This window comes from Bos grunniens, chromosome 7, assembly GCF_055505025.1.
Source record: "Bos grunniens cultivar Pamir isolate PY7600 chromosome 7, Bosgru_T2T1.0, whole genome shotgun sequence".
Taxonomy (NCBI): domain Eukaryota; kingdom Metazoa; phylum Chordata; class Mammalia; order Artiodactyla; family Bovidae; genus Bos; species Bos grunniens.
In genome coordinates this window covers 44,735,944-44,755,933 of record NC_141171.1, presented here as the reverse complement: position 1 = coordinate 44,755,933, position 19,990 = coordinate 44,735,944, and the positions used below count along the sequence as shown (strand labels likewise).

Sequence of the window (19,990 nt, the reverse complement as noted above, 5' to 3'; positions counted from 1 at the left end):
ATTTAACCCTGCAAAACATGACTATTATTGTCATTTATATTCACACATATATTTACCTTTTTCATTGCTCTTTATTCTTTCCTGAAGTACAGTGTTCTGTCTGGGATCAATTTCATTCTGACTGGACAGGTTTCTTTAGTGCAGGTCTGCTGACAACAGATTCTCATAGTTCTTATTTGTTTGGAAAGTTTCCATTTGTAAAGGATGTTTTCACTGGATATAGAATGTTACATTGGCAGTTATATTCTTTCAGCTTTAAGATGCCATTTCATTATCTTCCACTGGTTTTGTTAACAGGTCAACCGTCAAGTTTTACTGTCTCTCTTTTGAAGATGACGTATCCCTTTTTTCTCTCTGGCTGCTTTCTAGATTTTCTCTTTCTTTGGTCTTTAATATTTTTCATCAGACTGGAAAATTCTTAACCAGTGTTTCTTCAAATATTCTGAGGCCTCATTCTTTCTCACCTCTTCTTTGAGAACTTTGAAAGAAAAAAAAAAATAGACCTTTTCATTGTGTCCCACACATCTCTTTCCCTCTTTTCATATTTTCCATCCTTTTTTGTCTCTTTGTAGTTCAGTTTGGGTATGTGCCTCAATTGTCTTTCACTTTACTAGTCCTGTCTTCCACCCTGTCTAAGGTATATTTAACAAAATCTATTTATTGAGATCTTCATTTCAGATCTTCATTTGCATTTTTTCACTTTAGAATTTCTGCTTAATTCCCTATACATACACACATATATATAATTATATGCACATAATTTCCTTATCTTTTTATATTATTTTCAGTCATATAAGCTGTATCTTGAAATGCCTAGTCATTTTTTTCTGAATGGCAAACCTTCCATATAACATTGTAGAGACTTTCTATGGCTGTCATCCACTGAAGAGAGTTTATCCTTTTCTCTGCTAGGAAGAGAGAGAGTAGAAAATGAATCCCTCTAATCAGGTACTGTGTTGAGCCAAGGCTGAGTTGCAGCTTTTATAAAGCTTAGTCAGCCTCTGATTCACTCCTAGTAGGTCACCCTTCCGGTCCTCACACTGAGAGCCTGGTTTGTTCTTCAGGACATTTTCCCCTCCGTGTCTTAGCTCCTTAGTATATAGAGACTGTGGAGAGCTCGGTTCTGAATTTAAGAGATTGCGGGGGGTGGGGGTTAGGCTTTCAACCTCCTGCTCCACACCACCTCAGTCAGAATGAGAATATGAACTATGGTTGGAAAAGGTTAGGCAGAAAGGACAGATAGCGCCTGCAGTCCAAACTTCAGGGAAGTTTGTGAAGAGGGTGGACAAATAAGATAGCTGGAAGAGCATGCATAATCAAGAGGGTTTTTAAAAGAGAGAGAAAAAGTACAAGAATCTAGAGAGAGTGAGGATGGTGAGTTAAGAAGCTCTGGGAAGAAGAAGGCTGCTGGATCCTGAAGCCTTTGGTAAATGAAGGGAAAAGACTAGGAAGCTGGCAGAAGAGAGGAACAATGAGGAGCAGCTAGAAGCATGAACAATGGACCAGGGGTATATGAAGGTAGGAAAATAGAAACAACTCTGCTTAGGACTTCAGGGTAGAGTGGGTTTTAATCTGAGCAAGGCAGTTAAATCAGACTGCAAAGATGGGGGTGACTAGAGAATAAATAGACGTCAACGGGGATGGGCACCATGAAGAGTTTAGGTTTGTATAGAGTTGTGGTCATCAACAGAGGAATGAATTCTAGAGTATAGTGGGTTTATCTGAAGCCATGGAACATGCCAACATTTAGAAGTCAGGATGAGGAAGGGAAGCCAGGGGGGTGGGGGGGCTGAGGAAAGACAATATTCCCAGAAGGGAATGGTAAACCATGCTGAAAATTCAAGTTAGAGGAGGATCAAAAATTGATCTCTGAATTTGACATTAAGCTCTATCACAGTTCAGTGGAGTGGTGAAGACAATTAAATGGTTTCAAGGACTCCATAGACATTTCTTGAGGAAAGTTTTAACCAGTGGGGACAAAAATGCCCCTCGACTAGATCAGAAAGGCTAGAATATGGTGGACTTAAATTGAAGTTTCAGAAATTTGTTGACAAAGAATAAGTTACGGTGGCTGCAGTAGGGAAGAGAAAAAGATCACTGAAACCAAGAAGGAACTAAGAAAGCAGGGCTTTGAATGAAGGCACCAAACTAGGGCTCTTTAACAAACAAAGAGAGTGGCTAGGTCAGTGCGGAAGAGAGCAGGGGTCACAGCGGCATCACAAACAGTGTTTTGGAACTTAGAAACTACATTCAGTTCAGTTCAGTCGCTCAGTCGTGTCCGACTCTTTGCAACCCCATGAATTGCAGCACGCCAGGCCTCCCTGTCCATCACCAAATCCCAGAGTTCACTCAGACTCACGTCGATTGAGTCAGTGATGCCATCCAGCCATCTCATCCTCTGGCATCCCCTTTTCCTCCTGCCCCCAATCCCTCCCAGCATCAGAGTCTTTTCCAATGAGTCAACTCTTCACATGAGGTGGCCAAAGTACTGGAGTTTTAGCTTCAGCATCATTCCCTCCAAAGAAATCCCAGGGCTGATCTCTTTCAGAATGGACTGGTTGGATCTCCCTGCAGTCCAAGGGACTCTCAAGAGTCTTCTCCAACACCACAGTTCAAAAGCATCAATTCTTTGGCACTCAGCCTTTTTCACAGTCCAACTCTCACATCCATACATGACCACAGGAAAAACCATAGCCTTGACTAGACGGACCTTTGTTGGCAAAGTAATGTCTCTGCTTTTGAATATGCTATCTAGGTTGGTCATAACTTTCCTTCCAAGGAGTAAGCGTCTTTTAATTTCATGGCTGCAGTCACCATCTGCAGTGATTTTGGAGCCCCCCAAAATAAAGTCTGACACTGTTTCCACTGTTTCCCCATCTATTTCCCATGAAGTGATGGGACTGGATGCCATGATCTGTTTTCTGAATGTTGAGCTTTAAGCCAACTTTTTCACTCCCCACTTTCACTTTCATCAAGAGGCTTTTTAGTTCCTCTTCACTTTCTGCCATAAGGGTGGAGAAGTATAAAACAGTCTCCAGGTAGGACTGAGGAAGCTCTATTCTCAGAAAATAGCAGAGTTTCAGTTACAGCAGTAGAAAGAGACTCACCTGATGCTAAAGTCCAAGTCCTGGAGGTTCCAGGTGGGTGATGTACAAGACAGTCTGCACAAAGTTAAAGGGCATGTAATAACAGAAGCTTTCCAAGTCAGTCTCAGATCACGCAGGTGGAAGAGCTTGGGAAGGATGCTGAGGGTTCAGGAGGCCTCCAAGGCTTACAGGAGAAGTGATGGGAGGGTCCTGAAGCTGACCGTGAGTGGAAAACTGGAAAAAAGAAAAACCTGTGTTTATGTTTTTGCCAAGATGGTATGGGTCTTCTTTAAGTAAAACTTGCAAGAAAGGAAAACATTACTAACAACCAATTTTATGCCTCTGAGACAAACCCACAAAGGTTTCTTCCCTGGGTTCCCAAATGGGCTCATTATCCAGGCTGCTAGGCTGGATAGAGTGGCCTAGAAAAGAATCACTTTCTGCAACAACAATGATCAACTTGTCGCTACTTTTTTTTTTAAGTCCATAGGTGTCGATCCTCTGCCGGCTAAGCTGTCCTATGACAAATCACATGACCAAGTGTGGGTCCTGAGCTGGGGGAACGTGCACAAGTCCCAACCAAGCCTCCAGGTATGTTGGGTACATGCAGGACAACACCCACATGCAAGAAAGGACTCTCTCCCCAGCTAATCACCTTTACCCAAAGTATGTCCATGAAAGAGAGTAGGAAACATCCTCAGGACCATGCCCCTTACAGGCAATTAGCAGGGTATCTTCCACCAGGCGTGCTGCTAAAGACAACACTGATGGTAGATGGGATTCTGATGTCATGACAACCAGAAGGTGGCTCTTGGGCCCCACCTAGCCCAGCCCCCAAACACTTGTCTCTTCTCAGCCAGGAGCTCCTGGGGCCAGGCAGGAATGAACCTCTGGACTCCAAAGGGAGCTAGGGCTTTCTCCACCCTGGGCTGCATGGGCTGGAGAATACTGCCAAAGCAGGCACCAGCCAGTAAGGAAGCAGAAGGAAAAGAAGGAAAAGCAGTGGCAAGTATGTTCATAAATGAAAGCACATTACTGAGTGCTCATGGGGTGCTGGGGCACAGGAAGGTTCAGTAATTGGCCCCTGCTCCACCCTAGGTATATGTTCAGCCCTGCAGTCCAGCCACTGCACTGTACTGACTCCCCCTTGGGAAGAGCCTGGGCCCAGCACAACTGTGGGATCCCTTCTTCCACCAGTCAGGGAAGGCCAACACCAACCTGTGTTGAGAGTGTCTGGCTCAGCCTTTCTCACCGAGGCACATGAGAGGATTAAGCCCTACAGAAGGTGATTTAAATACCTGTTCCCTCAATTTTCACAATGATGGTACACAGAACCATTCCAGATGCCCAGAAGTTAACTCAGCGCATACAATGGACTCCTCAGGATATTAGGATTTATTCTCTCTCAGAACCCCAGTTGAGAAGGGCTGCAGATGGAGCCAAGTTCACCTTTTTCCCAAGATTGGTAAGAGGCCAGGGGACACCCCGTCTACAGAAGCTTCCTCCTGGGGACTGGCCACTCTCCTGGGCCAGGGGAAGGACACTACTTCATCTCCCACACACCGAGACTACTGCCCCTCAGTGGACACCATCAACACGTCCTGGGCCCCAGCGAGCTGATGACAAATAGTAATAATTCATTAGAGGACCTAGGAGTCAGAATAAGGTCGCTCAGAAAATTGGTTTCTCTGGCAGCCCTAAGAAAACAGGTAAGGAAATTCGAAGGGAGGGGCCACCAGAAAATATTTTTCTAGAGCTAAAAATTAACAAAAATGATTACCTAATTTAAAACTGCAGGAGATGAGTTGAAAAATGCATGGTTTCTACTGAGACTCAAATTAATAGCCTGAAAGATAAAGAGCAAGAAAATCCTCAAATCACAGAACAAATATAAGATTAAGATATGAAGTCTCAAATGACATTTCAAAGTCAAAAGAAGTTTAGAAAAAGTAATAGTTGGAATGGAGTCAAACATTCAATTTGGAATAAAATTTCCAATTTAAAAAAAGTACATCTTGTAGATTGAAAGTGATCCAGGTTAACATGATGAGAAAGAACACATCTCTGTTCTTCCTGGTAAAACTCTGGACTTCTAAGAATAAAGAAAAAATATTTCAAGGCAGAAAGAACACGTCACCTATAGAACAATCAGATTTCTCACCTGCAACAGTGAAGACTGTGGCATTGTGCCCACATGCTGCTAAAAGAAAAGGGTTGATATCCAAGGCATCATTTACCTGTCAGGACAAAAGAAAGACCTAAGCATATGCAAGAATTCAGAGAGCATATCACAAAAGATAGCAGAAAAACAGCAGGTGAGCCAGATCAGAGACATCGAGATGGAGGAAGATACAGAAGAGACAAGAGTAAGTAAGAAATCTAGAGAGGAAGGTCCAAAATTGAAACAAGATGAATGAGGAGAAACTAATGTGTGAAAGTGGAGTCATTCAGTCGTGTCTGACTCTGCGACCCCATGGACTGTAGCCCAGCAGGCTTCTCAGTCCATGGGATTTTCCAGGCAGGAATACTGGAGTGGGTTGCCATTTCCTTCTCCAGGGGATCTTCCCGACCCAGGAATTGAACCCGGGTCTCCTGCATTACAGGCAGATACTTTACCATCTGAGCCACCAGGGAAGAGAGGAAGGTCCAAAATTGAAACAAGATGCATGAGGAGAGACTAATGTATAGTAAGTGCTAAATAAAGGCATTTGAATTAGAGATGTACTGAAAGAGATATTCTGATACCAGATTCTAAAGATGGTAAATTATTTCAGTAAAAGTAAAGATAGGGAGTAGAGGAAAGAGAAGGGAGTAAAAAGATTCTAACATGTCATCTTATGGGGATAAGAGAGGATATAGAAAATGCTCTTTGAAATTAATAGTTGAGATAGTTAACTATATAATTATTCCAAATGTGACAAACTGATTTCTCCTATTAAAAGCAGAGATGATGAGATTGGGTTTGGAAGGAAGAGAGGGAGAGAAAACTAGCTATAATTTGTTTACAAGAGGCATATAAAGTGGTGATAGGTGGATGAAAAGATGTTTGAGTGATAATATCAGACAAGGTCAAATTTAAGATTACAAGCACTAAATAGCATAAGGAGAGACATCATGTGAAGATAAACAGCCAACAGATAGCAAACAACTAAATACATGACACAAGAGTGATTAACAATACAGGAACTTGATTTTAAAATGGACTTAAATTGTACATACCAAGGAGACAGTATAATGATGTGGGAAAAGTGAATAATATGAATAAGGAACTCAGTTTCATAAATATATAGAAAACCTTTCCTCTGCCAAATAGAATTTTTTCACATGTCCACATATACATGTATCAGTAATCACAAAATTTTAACAAATTTTGCAAAAGTCAGTGTTATAGGCTACATTATCTGATAATTAGAAATAATTAAAATGTGACCTACCTAATAAGGAAACACTCCTAGATTGTTACTGGAGCAAAGAGGAAATTAAAATGAGAAACTACAAAGTGTCTGAAAGCAATGAAAAAGAGACTCCTTCTCATCAAAACCTACGGGATCGAGAGAAAACCATACGCAAGGGAATATTTGTGTCTTAAAACCTGCAGAGAATATATTTGTATTAAGAAATTAGAAAAAGAACAAAGTTAACTTGCAGGAAGGAATTATTTAAAAGACCAAAATTAGTAGAAATAAAAAGAGAACAAAAAACCCATAAATCCTTCACAAACCTGATAAAGAAAAAAAACATAAAATGAAGAATGTGAAGAGAGATTACTACAGATGAAGGAAGATGAAAATAATTGTCAAATAGTATACTGCAGCTCTGAGGTGGCAAATTTTAAAACCTAGAAAAAACGGGATTGCAAAATGCAGAAAAAAATAAACTGATCTAGTCAGAGAAAGTATCGTATGACATCACTTATATGTGGAATCTAAAGGACACAAATGAACCTCTCTGTGAAGCAGAAAGACACTGACATAAAGAAAGACACTGATAAAGAATAGACCTGGGGTGAGCAGATGCAGATTGTTACACACAGAATGGATGGACAGCAGGGTCCCACTGCATAGCACAGGGAGCTTACAGTGTCCTGGGAAAAACCACAGCAGAAAAGATACAATATTTATATAAATATAAAAAAGAATTATGTGTGTGTGTATATAAATGTGTAACTGAGTCTCTGTGCTGTACAGCAGAAATTAATGTAAATCAACTATACTTTAATAAAATAAATAATTTTAAAAAACTGACCTAAGAAAAGGAAAACCTGAAGTAGAACAATTACCAGAGGTTTTTGGTTTTTTTTTTTAAGATTAAAGATTTACCATAGAAAAATGTACAGCCAAGTTTCTGATGCATTGTTTAACAATTAGATTAATACCTAGGCAAGAACATTCAGATGTATGTATTCAGAAAAAGGCAAATGATGAGTGGAGATTTTTAAAAACATATTAAAATACATTGAAGTTGGCTAATTAATAAATTAGTATTGATCCTAGAAACAAATACATTTTAGTGATAGTTGCCTAAAATGTAATAACTGATAAATGAAGCATATGAAATTGGTAAGGCAAATGCTTTGGGACCATAATCTTATCATTTATGGAAACCTAAAGTTGATCATTTAATCTTATTTCTCAGACCATTTGTATTCAGTGCAACCATTACCTTTGTGAGAGAGGCTGAGCATAGTATTAACTGGAACTGAGCAGAAGAGGAGCTTTTGGGTACAGCCAAGTTATAGCAAACCTTGCAAATGCAGATAGTTTTAGTATTATTTGAACTATCTCAGACCATGTGGGGGAAATGTACAGCTCCTTAGTATTAAAAAATAAAACTATCAACTAATCTCACAAATACAGAAGCAAAATTCAACATGGTATTAAAAAGAGAGTCCAACAATGCATCTAACTGCTTGAGCAGGGAACAAATTCCAGGATGCAATAATGGTTCACTCTTAGGAAATCAGTCAATATTACTCATAGCACAAATTAAAACAGAATAAACTATAATATTTTCAATGAATGCTGGAAAGGCATTTAACTAAATACAGCAGACATTCTTAATTAAAAAAAAAAAACTAAAAAAAAAAAAAAAGGAATAGAAGACATAAACATAATGAAGACTGTTTCCCAGAAACCAAGAGCAAATTTTGCCTAAATGACAAAACAGTAAGAGCATTTTAATTAATATCAAGAATTAGACCATTATGCCCACCATCACCATAATTAGAAAGTCTGAGAAATGCACTCTGACAAGAAAATGAAATAAACTGAATAAACCTACCTTCATCATTGTGGACTAGTGTTCAAGAAACCACTGCTTGCAAAAACCGCTCCTGGAAATGACAAAAGGCAGAGCCTTTGTGGTGAGCAATTTAGAAATGTGAACCAAAAGCCTCAGTCCAGCAACGTGACCCCTCAGAGGCCATGATCAAGGGTGGGCACAAAGATTTAGTTACAGCACTGTGTGTTACAGCATTATTTACATTTGCAAAACATTCAAAATTCTATCCTAAGGTTTCTGAACATCTAACACTAAGGGACTAGTTAAACAAACTTGCTGTGACAAAATGAAAGTGGTTCTATAAATGAGGCTTGTTCCACCAAGGCCCTCCCCCAGAAGCCAGTGTTTAAACCTTTGGCATGTTGCAAATTTTGCCCATCGTGCTCTTGTCCACCACTCCCAGGTCCAGTTTTTAGCTGCATCAATACCCTGGCTCCCTGCTCTTCCCCAACTGTCACCTCTTAGCTGGCTTCATCCACCCCTCTGGAGCAGATGCTCAGCCTTCCCATCCCCATGCTACCAACTGACATCTCCTGATATCCAGCCACCTGCCTGCATTTTCGACCAAGCCCATAGATCCAGCAAATTTGAGAGGCTCAAAAGCTATCTTTTAGTCACCAACATGCCCAGCTATGTGTTGGGACACAGGCCAAGAAGGAACTCATGACTCATTGGAGAAGTGAGGTTGACTAGCCCATATCAGTTCAATGGCTCATGATACTGGGTTTTGAAGAAGTAACCTCTGCACACAGGTGAAGCGTGAATGACACTGACTGCTGGCAGCCTGTGATTTTCCATCTCTATTATAAGCTAAAATGACAGACCTGGTATCAAGCAATGATTGCATGGTTTCTTGGAATTCTCCGGCATTTTCACCTGGACATTCTAAGATCCAGTTGCCTAATACTGATATTTTCTTTTTCTTTTTTTCAAACATTTTATTTTGTATTGGGCTATAGGCAATTAACAATGCTATGGTAGTTTCAGGTGAACAGCAAAGGGACTCAGCCATACATGTACATGTATCCATTCTCCCCCAAATCCTCCTCCCATCCAGGCTGGCACATAAACAGAAGAGTTCCATGTGCTATATAGTAGGTCCTTGTTGGTCATCCATTTTAAATGTAGCAGTGTGAACATGACCATCCCAAACTCCCTAGCTATCCCCCGGGACAACTATAAGTTTGCTTTCTGTTTTTTTAAGTAAGTTGACCTAATACTGAAATTTTCTTAATGTCTAGTTCTAAGTTTTTTCCCATGGACTTGGCGTAGAAATGTCATTCCGACTTTTTTTTTTAATTACAGGAAAATAACCTAACTTTAGAACTTAAGAGCTGCCCTAAAACTAAAATTCCCAGCCTACATCTTTCTGGCATTCTGCCTGTTGACCCCTGGAGGGAAACCACCATCCCCAAAACCCCAGCCTCAAACCTGCCAGAGGAGGCAGGGCAGGTGCAGAGGAGGCAGGGCAGGTGCTGTTTGTCTTGTCATTACAGTAAGAGCCAGAGGCAGTCCCACTCTTAAAAGGTTAAAGCATCCAGAGCTCTAAGCCCTGTGAGTCACAAAGCCACATCACAGACTGTCCTCAGCCCCAGGCTGCAAAAATCTGAATCCTTCCGTCTGTATACATGGTCACAATATAAAGATCAGAAAATGTGTCTCCCCTCCCTGGTCAGAGTCTAGCATCTGCCTTCTGTCCTGCTGGGAGGGTCTGGGCTTGTCCTTTGGGTCCTGCAGCCAAAACTGCCCACAGGTTGGCCAAGCCCCTCACCTGGCTGCAGGTCTGCCACCTGTCTGGGAATCACCCAGAACTTGGAGGTGGATGAGCGCATGCAGAAGGCAAGAGGACACAGGCTGTCTGGCTCAGTGTTTCCAGCCTGCCTGTGCCACGGTCTCAGCAGCTGGTGGACAAAAGCCCAGCCTGACCACAGGGGGCTTTCCAGCAGGGCTTCCATCCTAACCCCAGACATCAATCACTCAGCTCTGTCCGGCCCTGCCAGGGTACCCTTCCCTTATACAGACACAGCAGGGACACACACCAAGGAACTGCTCAAGTTGCCTCCTGCCAAGTCCACAGGGGATAAAGTTGCTCCTCCCAGGGAACAGAGACAGCCATGCTCTGTCACTACCAATTTGTACAAAACACAGGGCCTAATTCTTCACTGTTCATAGCAAGTCCCATTTGTAAAAGTGGAACCCTCCCCTGCATCCTAATCACCGACTCTAAGTGGCACAGCCAGCATCTCTGAAAGATGCCTGTTTTCTCTATTAAATTATGGACTCCCAGTGCTCAGAGAGGACCTCTGCAAGCAGCATATGGTGGAGACTCTCAACACAGCAACCTAGGCACCTAGTGTCAAGGGAAAATACAGAACCAGTCAACTCCACCATTGCGTATTGTGCTACTTCAAACCCCTCTCCCCCTTTTCCCAGCCAAAAGGAGGATCACTACCCGAGTGTGCCTGGGTCTGTAGGTTTCCACCACCTACCCCCCCTCCGCTTGGATAGACCCTCACAAGGACTTCCATTCTATGTTACAGGTGATCACAGAGGCCAGCACTGGCCAGGGCCAGCGCCTCATCCGCACACCCTTTGCCGGAGTGGACGACTTCTTCATTCCCCCAACAAACCTCATCATCAACCATATCAGGTGAGACTGGCCCACAAGCGCTAAGCTACTCCATGCCCCAGCTCAGCCCTCTAGGGGGCAGCTTTGCACCGGGGAGGCCTGCTCCTTTCTTTTTCTCCCCAACTCCTTCTTTGGACCACATCAGGAACGAACAGAGAAACAGCCCCATCCCTGTCTTCATTGTTAAAGTTAAGAAAGGCACCCAGCTCCTAATGCCCTCAGGGACCCAAGGTCAGGAAGTCTTAGCTTTGGGTGAGGACAGTAAAGAGGAAACAACTGTGGTTAATTGTGTACTCTGTCCTTGCTATATGTTAAAAAAAAAAAAAAAAAAAACAGGTAGTCCTCCAACCTGTTTTATGGATGAGGAAACTTAGGCTCAGAGAACAGAAGACACTGACCAAAGTCACACAGTCAGGAACTGGAGAGTCAGACTAATGTGGGTCTCCCACAGAAGGGGAAGGAGGTGGGGGATGAATTGAGAGAGTGCCACTGAAATATACACATGACCACATGTAAAACAGATAGCTTAGATACCTAAGACAGATAGTGGGAAGTTGCTGTGTTACACAAGGAGCTCAGCCTGGTGCTCTGTGATGACATTACCTAGTGGGGGGGGGGGGGGAAGGGCTAGGGAGGATCAAGAGGGAGGGGATGAATATATATATATATATATATATATACACACACATACATACTGATAGCTGATTCATGTTATTGTACATCAGAAACTAACACAACATTGAAAAGCAATTATCCTCCAATTAAAAATACATTTAAAAAAATTTTTTTAAGTCAGGTCTCCTTTCTTGGCCTCATTCTCTAATAACCACAACCTGTGGCTCCTCTCAGAGGCCCCAGAACACCTGCTTTGCCACCATCCAAAAGAACAGCTTAGTAATAACAGCCGTGGCCTCAACTGCAAGCCTCATCCCAGCCTGGCTGCTGCCCTTCCCTCTTTCTTTCAGAGAACCTTGACACTTAGTCAAGGCACCACTGCCAGAAGGCTGAGCGTGCCCTTTTATAAAGTCATCAAGACCCAAATGTCTTATGGCAATGTTTATGCCTTCCTTTACTCTGACATCAAGCACCTTTTTCCAGGAAGAAATGACTCATTTTTGCAAGCTGAAGCTGGACTTGTAAAAATAAGGCTCACCCATTTATCCTTGCCCAAGGGAGAAAATAACAGCTTTCTGACCTCCTCACCTCACTCCAGAGAATACCTCTAAGATGAGCCTCTAAGATGGTTGTAAATGGTAAACCACCTTAAAGAAGCTGAATTCATACAAGAGTCATGCAAACTCAGGCGCTGCAGAGCCTGTGTGTGACTTTTACATGACAGCTTCCTACAGGCCTGGGGTTTTCTTTCCTGCTCTCCCCATGCTCTAGCTCTTTAAGGATGCTTTAAAGATGCCATCACATGGGCATTTTCCCGTCTCTGAGGCATAGTTAGCTATTCAAGAGAAAATTGTGGAAGACATTTTTCTCTACTCCGGTAGGTGTACACAACCCCCAAAGGCCTCTGCAAGCAAGGGGTTTAGGCAGACTCTCATGCTCAGAATGAGTCCTGCCTGGAGTCAGACCCTTTTGCAGCTCACAGCCAGCCTCCAAAGAGGAATTTCACCAAGTCCAGATGCGGCAACCACCACCTCCTGACCTCTTCCAGTAAAGCGCCCACTCTAAGATTTAATCCTCCCAACAGCCGTCGGAAGGAACTGCCCTCTTTCAATTTGCAGAGGCTCAGAGGGGTTCAGCAGCTTGCCCCAGGCTCTGCAGCCAGCAGGCACCACGGGAGCGCCAGGCCATCTGGCTGTAAAGGTAAAAGCTGTCCTCAGCCCCAGCCCAGGGTTCCTCTGACCAGCATCATCAGTGTAGCCAAGGGAGAGGCTGCCCTCACGTTCCTCTCCGAGGGTCAGGGACCGTGGATAAGACATCTGTCCTTGTTCTCTTGTATCTGCATCCCCAGGTTCTGACTCACCCGTTAGTCCACAAAACCACTCAGAAATAGACTCACCTGTCCTGTCCTCCTAGCAGGCAGAGTCAGGGCAGACACCTCTGGTCCTTTCCCTCCAGCCACGGGCCCACCACTTCTCAACTGGCACAAGGTAAAGACACCCCAGAGGAAGGAGCTGCTGAAGGCATAATTCCACTCCTTCACCATTTCTAAAGATGTGTGCATGTTATAGGAGCATAAATCCAGGGACAGTCTGTAACTCAACTGCACTTGGTTTGAGATCATAGATGGATCACTTATGAAACCATCTCCTGCAAAATAGATCTTATTAACAGGCTATTAGATCAGCAAAGGATAGAGGACAAGAGAAAGGATGCCATCGTTTAAGACAAATGGCAGATCCCTTAACCCCCCGGCCTTCTGACCTCAGTCTTCATCCCCTCCCAGGTTCGGCTTCATCTTCAACAAGTCTGACCCTGCCATCCACAAAGTCGACCTGGAAACGCTGATGCCCCTCAAGACCATCAAGCTGCAGAGCCACGGCTGCCTGCCACAGGCCATGGCCCACACCCACCTGGGCGGCTACTTCTTCGTCCAGTGCCGGCAGGACAGCTCTTCTGAAGCCTCTCCACAGCTGCTGATCGACAGCGTCACAGACGCGGTGGTCGGACCCAACGGCCAGGTCACTGGCACCCCGCACACATCCCCGGATGGGCGCTTTGTAGTCAGCGCAGCCGCGGGCAGCCCCCAGCTGCACGTGCAGGAGATCTCACTGCGGGGGGAGATCCGGACCCTCTACAACCTGAAAGTGAGCCCGGGTGTCTCGGATGTAGCCTTCCAGCGCTCCTTCACACAGGGAGACCAGTACCATGTCTACGCCACCCTCGAGACAGAGCCAGACCTGCTGTTTCTGGAGCTGTCCACGGGCAAGATGGGTGTGCTAAAGGGCCTGAAGGAGCCCGCGCCCGCAGGGCCAGCCCGGGCCTGGGCAGGGCCCCGCAGGATCGTGAGGGACAGCGGGCTGTTCGGGCAGCACCTCCTCACGCCCGCCCGGGAGTCACTGTTCCTCATCAACGGGAGACAGAACGCACTACGGTGCGAGGTGGCAGGCGTGAAGGGGGGGACCACGGTGGTGTGGGTGGGCGAGGTATGAAGTAGTCCCGAGCAGGCACCCTGTACATTTTTACAGACAAAAGCAAAAAACCTGTATTCGCTTTGTGGTTCAACACTGGTCTCCTCGCAAGTTTCCTAGTGTAAGGTATGCGCTGCTAAAGAGATCGGGTGGGTTTTAGGATGTAGGATTTCTGCCTTGAGCTGCAATGAGAACCTGCTGCCGTGTAAAGGAATCATTGTGCGCCCAGCTACGCGCCACGTTACCTGGGCCGCCCTGGAACCAGGAGCTCCAGCTTTCCAGGCGGACGCTTCTGTCAGTTGCCTTTGCATCCTCATTCTTTAACACCGGGTCCGTCCAGACTTCACCCTGCTGGATGGCCTGAAGCCGGGGGCTCCCAGGAGCGGGGCCCTCCCTCCTGGCCTGAGAGCTCTGGACCTCATTTTCTCCTTTGCAGCTGCTTCTCGCTTTTCTTTCCATTTGACTTGTTGTAAGCCTGAGGGAGAGCCAACAAGACTTATTGCATCTTGGGGATGGGGAAATCACTCACTTTATTTTGGAAATTTTGATTAAAAACTAATTTTTTATAATCTCAAATGCTAGTAAGCAGAAAGATGCTCTCCCAGGTCCAGCTGTATTCTTCCCTGCCTTAGGCCACGTCTCTGAGAGGCACTACCCCACACCCGACAGCCAGAAAGAAGACAGTGGCCATCAAGGGGACTGGGGTCCTCTACATCACTGACACCCCCAAGTGCAGATCAGACCACCACATTGGTAAAGGCTCCTTTTTCTGGGTTGGGACCCCAGAGACCAAGACAAACCCTGTGTGCCTGCTTATCACCACTCAAGGGGGACATGTATTAGCCTGTCCAGTACCCCAGATTCAGGGCTGACCAAGCTTGCCTGGAAATGTGCGTGCAGAACAGTGGCCTCCAGGCTCAATGCAGAAACCATGCCCTCCTCCAAGGATTCAAGTGGGGTTCCTTAGGCTATCCCTTTAAAACCGCACTCTCTTCTGCCTGTGGCCCTCGCACTCAGCTTGCACCCAAGTCCCTGCATCCACGAAGCACAGACAGCACATTTCAGTGTTCCTTACACATGGGTCCCCATCTCCCCAGGAACACACAAGGACGTGGGAGGCCACTGCCAGTACTCCCAAACGTGGTGGGCTCTCCAGGGCAATCAAAGAAGTACAACCCAACAGATCCCATATCGGAGAATCTCAACAAGGAAGAGGCTCCCTTGGGATCTCTAAACACCCTTCTCGTGCACATCAGCAGGTTTGAATGGTCATTTTTCAAGCCACTGAAGTAGGAAGGGGTGTGGTCCCATCACAGAAACATCAGTTTAGATGCCTTCTCCTGCCAACGTGGCCATGATTTTCCTAAGCTGCTGAGAAATGGCCTCTTTCAGAGAAAGAGAGACATAGACCCTGTCTCACTAGAAATACAGCATCTCAGTCCCACCTAACTGCCCAATCCACCTGCCCCCTCACAGAGCTCCTGGTATCAGCCAGTCCTCTGGTATGTCTCATGCATCTTAGTCCACCATACTCTTGTCCCCAAAAACTCCCGGGAGTGTGCCTAGACATATACATTCACAGATTTTTTAAGATAAAATATGTAGATATTTGAGGAAACTGACCTCAAAACCTAATTATTTAGTTTTACAATAACTGGGATGGATGGAAAACACATCTCACCTTTTTTTTTTTTTTACTATTATTCCTGCCTCAATCTCTTGACACATTTGCTTGCACATCTGTCACTGAAATTTCCCAACTTTCTCAAGCTTCTTCCTTTGGGAAGACCTTCTGAATTATGGCAGCCCCTGGAAGAAAAAGAAAGTGTCTGAGTCTACATGAAGAAGAACCCACCAACTGCCAGGACAGAACATCAGCCCCTCTGTGTTACAGGATTCCTGAGTAAGAGACCAGTCCAGCCGCAACTGGCCTCTTTGACTGGGAGTGACTTCAGCGGCACCTGTTCCTTTTCCAGTATTCATTCCACTTTCAAGTGTGGAAAGCTTATCAGCCTCTCATTGTCATCACTGTGTAGTTACAAAGCTGGAGATAGCCAGTTTAGGTCTTGCTGCCAGCATTTCAGATACAATTAAATAGGAGAAGGGAATCACAGCCCTGAAAATTGTGAAATTTGCAAATTCATAAAGGCAGGAAAGTCCATGTTTTTTCAGCAGTGCAGCCAAGTGAAAGGCTGGCCTGGACTCCACCTGCCTCTTCCTCCCATACTTCAGCCCCAGCGGAATTTCATGGAACACAGTCTGAAAGCCACTGGGATATGAAGTCATCACAACATCCAAGATCCTTCTTATGAACACGAATCATCAGCTATCTACTAATACTTATAGTAAAGGAATATTTGTTTTACCAAAAGAGTCACCCCAAAGTCACTCACGTAATAAACTATTTCAAAATTACTGGATTTTGAAATCAAATTCATTGCAGAAAAATTCAACGTAGATATTTTTTTTCAGACTAACAAACACACAAATAAACCTATAGTGACGTTAAGGATTTGAAATAATACTCTCGTTCTCCTTCTGCCCAAGTGAGCAGGACCCTACATGGAGGTATTGGGTCCAAAAGCCTGCCCAGCCATTCACGGACTGAGAGTTGGAAGAGGGATTTGTCTGCTCCTAGAAGCCTGCATGGACTTCCGCACAAGGAAGGTTGGGTGTGAGTCACACACAGTGAGGCCAACGCCATCATCCCATCCCCACAACACTGAACCAGCAAGTCCTGCCTGGGGCTGGCCCAGGCTCCCTTCTTAAGTATTCATTCAAGTCATTCCAAGATCCTATTTTCCCCAAGCCTGCAGAGGTAGCTGGAAGAGCCCTGTAAAGTCTAGGCAGGGGCCACACTCATACCAAGCTTCAGATTCTATGACCTAGAGACGGCAGCACAGGAGACAGAAACTCAGTCCCTGCGATTCCTACCCCAATCTCAGCCTCCCAGCTCCAGATTAGTGTCCTGGAGGACAGCTCTCAAGCCCAGATAAAGCCGAGAACCACCTGCCACCCTAGGGAACTGTAACAGCTGAGTCTTCACAGAGGAAAGCCGCCTGGAGCTGACTTCGTGTGGCCCCACTTCTTTTCTGTTGACCAAATAACCTGTGAACTAGTGGAGATTTCAGAACTGAGTTGCAAAACAGATTCACAATGGATATATTTTTCTACACGGGGCTTAAAAAGTAATCTGATTCATTTCCACAGTGTGTTTCATTCAAATACCATGGATGCTGCACCCTCTTCATTATCACATTGCACAGCTCGCTCCCCTATCCTCCTCTTCAAAAGCCAGCCTCCAGGAGCACTGATACTGCTCCCAACTCTCTCCTACACATCCACCAATCTACCTCACATTCTCCTCTTCCTCTCACCTAGCACCCCCCGGAATGTGCACTCCAAACCAAGACACCAGACGGGCAAAGTAGGATGACAATGATGCTGACATGAAGTCCTTTGCCATCTCTCCCCACCAGGACCCCAGATCCCACTCCAAGTGCAATCAGAACCCATGGGGACACAACTCCTTGCTGCTCAAATCACACCCCCCAAGCCCTAGCTCACAGCCCTTTGGAGTTTGATGAGCAAGACTAAAGAGAACTCAGAACTGTCAGAGAAGTCCATTATGATCAGACAGAAACTGCAGGACAGGAATGGAGACCATGCCATCTCAGCCAAGCCCTGAAGGGCTGAGCTACATCCCTCCATCCTCACCTGTACTCTGTTTCCCGCTTCCTTCCTATGCCTGGAGACTCCTGCTCATGAACCACTCCAACAATTCAAGGGCCAACTCACCTAATCACCACACCAGCTCCCCCAGCGGTCTTTGCATGCTGCTTCCTGGCTTTGGGGTACATGTGAAAAGTCATTCATCCGCCCAAATCCTATACTATTTGCTCCCAGATTGGCACACAGCCAAAGCAGTTTTGTTCAAGAAAGTCATTAGCTGCCTTGATTGCTCTCCAAAATCATAGAGATCATATAGAACAGAGGGGCTTAAAAGAATCAAGGGGGAAAAGCATAGTATTTATCCTCAAGGTGTGACTACAAGACCCCAAATACCTGGTGGAATGCAACCCACTTCCTTTAGTCTACACCAGGTTACCTGCCGAGCCACTTGAGGATTTGAGTGTCTTATCTGGACCTTCAGGATTTAGGCACCAGCCACACAGCAGACACTGGGAGCCCAGTAATAATGGTCTCCTGTGAGCAGTACTGGGAATTTAACCAAACACAATGTGTGAAATTATGAAAGATAGGGAAGAGCAGGGACTGACTTCAAAATTCACAGCAAGGCTTCATTAGCCAGCACGAGAGTGTTGAGCATGTGCTTGGTTTTTGCACAAAACCACACTTCACACACCCCTCTTCCCAAGCTCACCCCTATGGCCCCAGGGAGCAGGCCATGCCCTAAAGGGCTGTAGAGGGCTCAAGCCTACATGCCATGAAAATAACTTGACTCACCTCTACTCCCACCTGGTGACATGTGGCTCTCTACCTGTCACCAAGGCAGGATCAGACAGTGCTGCCCCCTGGGGGCACCTTCTTCAAGAGTATTTCTGAGGAAAGGCAACCATGAAAAATTGGCTGGAGATGGGGCCTGAGACATTTCCTAACTCTAAACCTTCATCTGCTGCCCCGTATAACATCTGTCATAGCTTTAATAGTTGTTGGCCCCTGGCTCCTTCAGCTGCTTCAGAGAGGTGAGGGATGGCAGTCTGCAAGCCCCCTTGCACCCCAGACCCACAGCACAGCCTTCTGTGGTACCCCCAGCCCACACCCTGACTGCCTGCCACTGGCCAGGCCCCTTCTCGTTCCTGGACCCTTTGTACACCACCCCTCTCCCCATCTGCTCATGCTTCCTGAAGACCTGTGAGATGATCTAAAAGCAGACTAGGCATGGAATTTTGCTGCAGTGTCACACACGCTGTGTTCATGCTGTAGTCCAGTGAACGACCCTCACAATATGAAGTCACACACACACGCTCCGCTTGTCCCGTTAGGATTCTCCTCCCGCCCCACCTCAGAAAACTTCCAGATCTCTCATGTCGAGGCAGATTACATTATTTTGAGCAGTTGTGTAGACTCCAAAATATATTTTCTGTAATCACTGGTATTTCTCAAAGGTCTCCTGTAATTACTATACATGTGAATTTTTCCTTATTTATAAAATATATATAAATTATTTTTAATACATCAACTTTAGTAGAAATTTGTACCAACACAGTAACTGTATGTGGCATTGGAAATAAGTTTGAGTTTACGTTAACGTATCGCACAGTATTGGACACGCCGTGTATTTGCAGTACCACTTGACAGAAAGATGTTTCACAGATTATCATAAAGTATTGTCATTGTAAATGCTCTTTTTCTGAGGATTTTACAATAAAACTTGAAAAAAGTTACCTTTTTTTGGTGCCAGTCTATGTGCACTTGTTAAAATGAGGATTGATTAAGGCAACCCAGGCCTGTATAGGTTCATGATGGTCAAGGCAAATTGGCCCCTGCTCTGACCCAGTCCAGAAAGAGGCTGGACAAAGCAAGCACCTGACCCCAGATGTATTTCTTCCCCATGTCGAAGTTTCAGCTCCCAAAATGCACAACTGACATCTGGTCCAAAACTTCTCATCACCTGCCCTGCAATGCCCTTAAAATCCACCCCAGCCCCCAGACTAATTCACTCTCAACTCCAGTCACCCTTGTTTCTCACTGCAGTAGACTTTCAACTGGGATACAGAATGTATGAAGTGCTCAGTAATCACCAAGCTACCCATGAGGAACACCTGCCATGAGCCACGTGGTGCTAGGGAGGGGGCCAAGGGCCACACAGAGGAGACACGGTCCCTGCCTTGGTGAGCTTCAAGTCTACTTCACCATGACCAGCAGTGCAAGTTCTTGAGAGAGAGAGA

General features: G+C 45.1%; 1 protein-coding gene and 1 long non-coding RNA gene across 14 annotated transcripts in view; one reads left to right on the top strand and one right to left on the bottom strand.

Annotated features, from left to right (window-relative positions):
- The window catches only part of FSTL4 (follistatin like 4), a 550,514-nt gene extending 531,028 nt beyond the window's left edge, over window positions 1–19,486 (top strand). For 10 of the 12 annotated variants that reach the window (XM_086411566.1, XM_086411561.1, XM_086411567.1 and 7 more), the window contains 3 exons: window positions 3,570–3,677; window positions 10,907–11,016; window positions 13,394–19,486. In XM_086411566.1, the coding sequence (XP_086267692.1) occupies window positions 3,570–3,677; window positions 10,907–11,016; window positions 13,394–14,099 (924 nt within the window). In that variant the 3' untranslated portion in view covers window positions 14,100–19,486. Of the gene's footprint in view, window positions 1–3,569; window positions 3,678–4,184; window positions 4,466–4,495; window positions 4,700–10,906; window positions 11,017–13,393 lie in introns of those variants that run through there. The other 2 variants (XM_086411569.1, XM_086411568.1) reach the window with 2 other exon arrangements.
- LOC147369365 (uncharacterized) overlaps window positions 1–19,990 on the bottom strand; it is a 166,979-nt gene that overhangs the window by 1,532 nt on the left and 145,457 nt on the right. The window contains exons 3-7 of one of the 2 annotated variants that reach the window (XR_015167400.1): window positions 8,367–8,418; window positions 5,248–5,323; window positions 4,867–4,932; window positions 3,108–3,320; window positions 57–478 (exon numbers count right to left, since the gene is read on the bottom strand). This is a non-coding gene — a long non-coding RNA (uncharacterized LOC147369365). Of the gene's footprint in view, window positions 1–56; window positions 479–3,107; window positions 3,321–4,866; window positions 4,933–5,247; window positions 5,324–8,366; window positions 8,419–15,775; window positions 15,888–19,990 lie in introns of those variants that run through there. The other variant, XR_015167402.1, reaches the window with a different exon arrangement.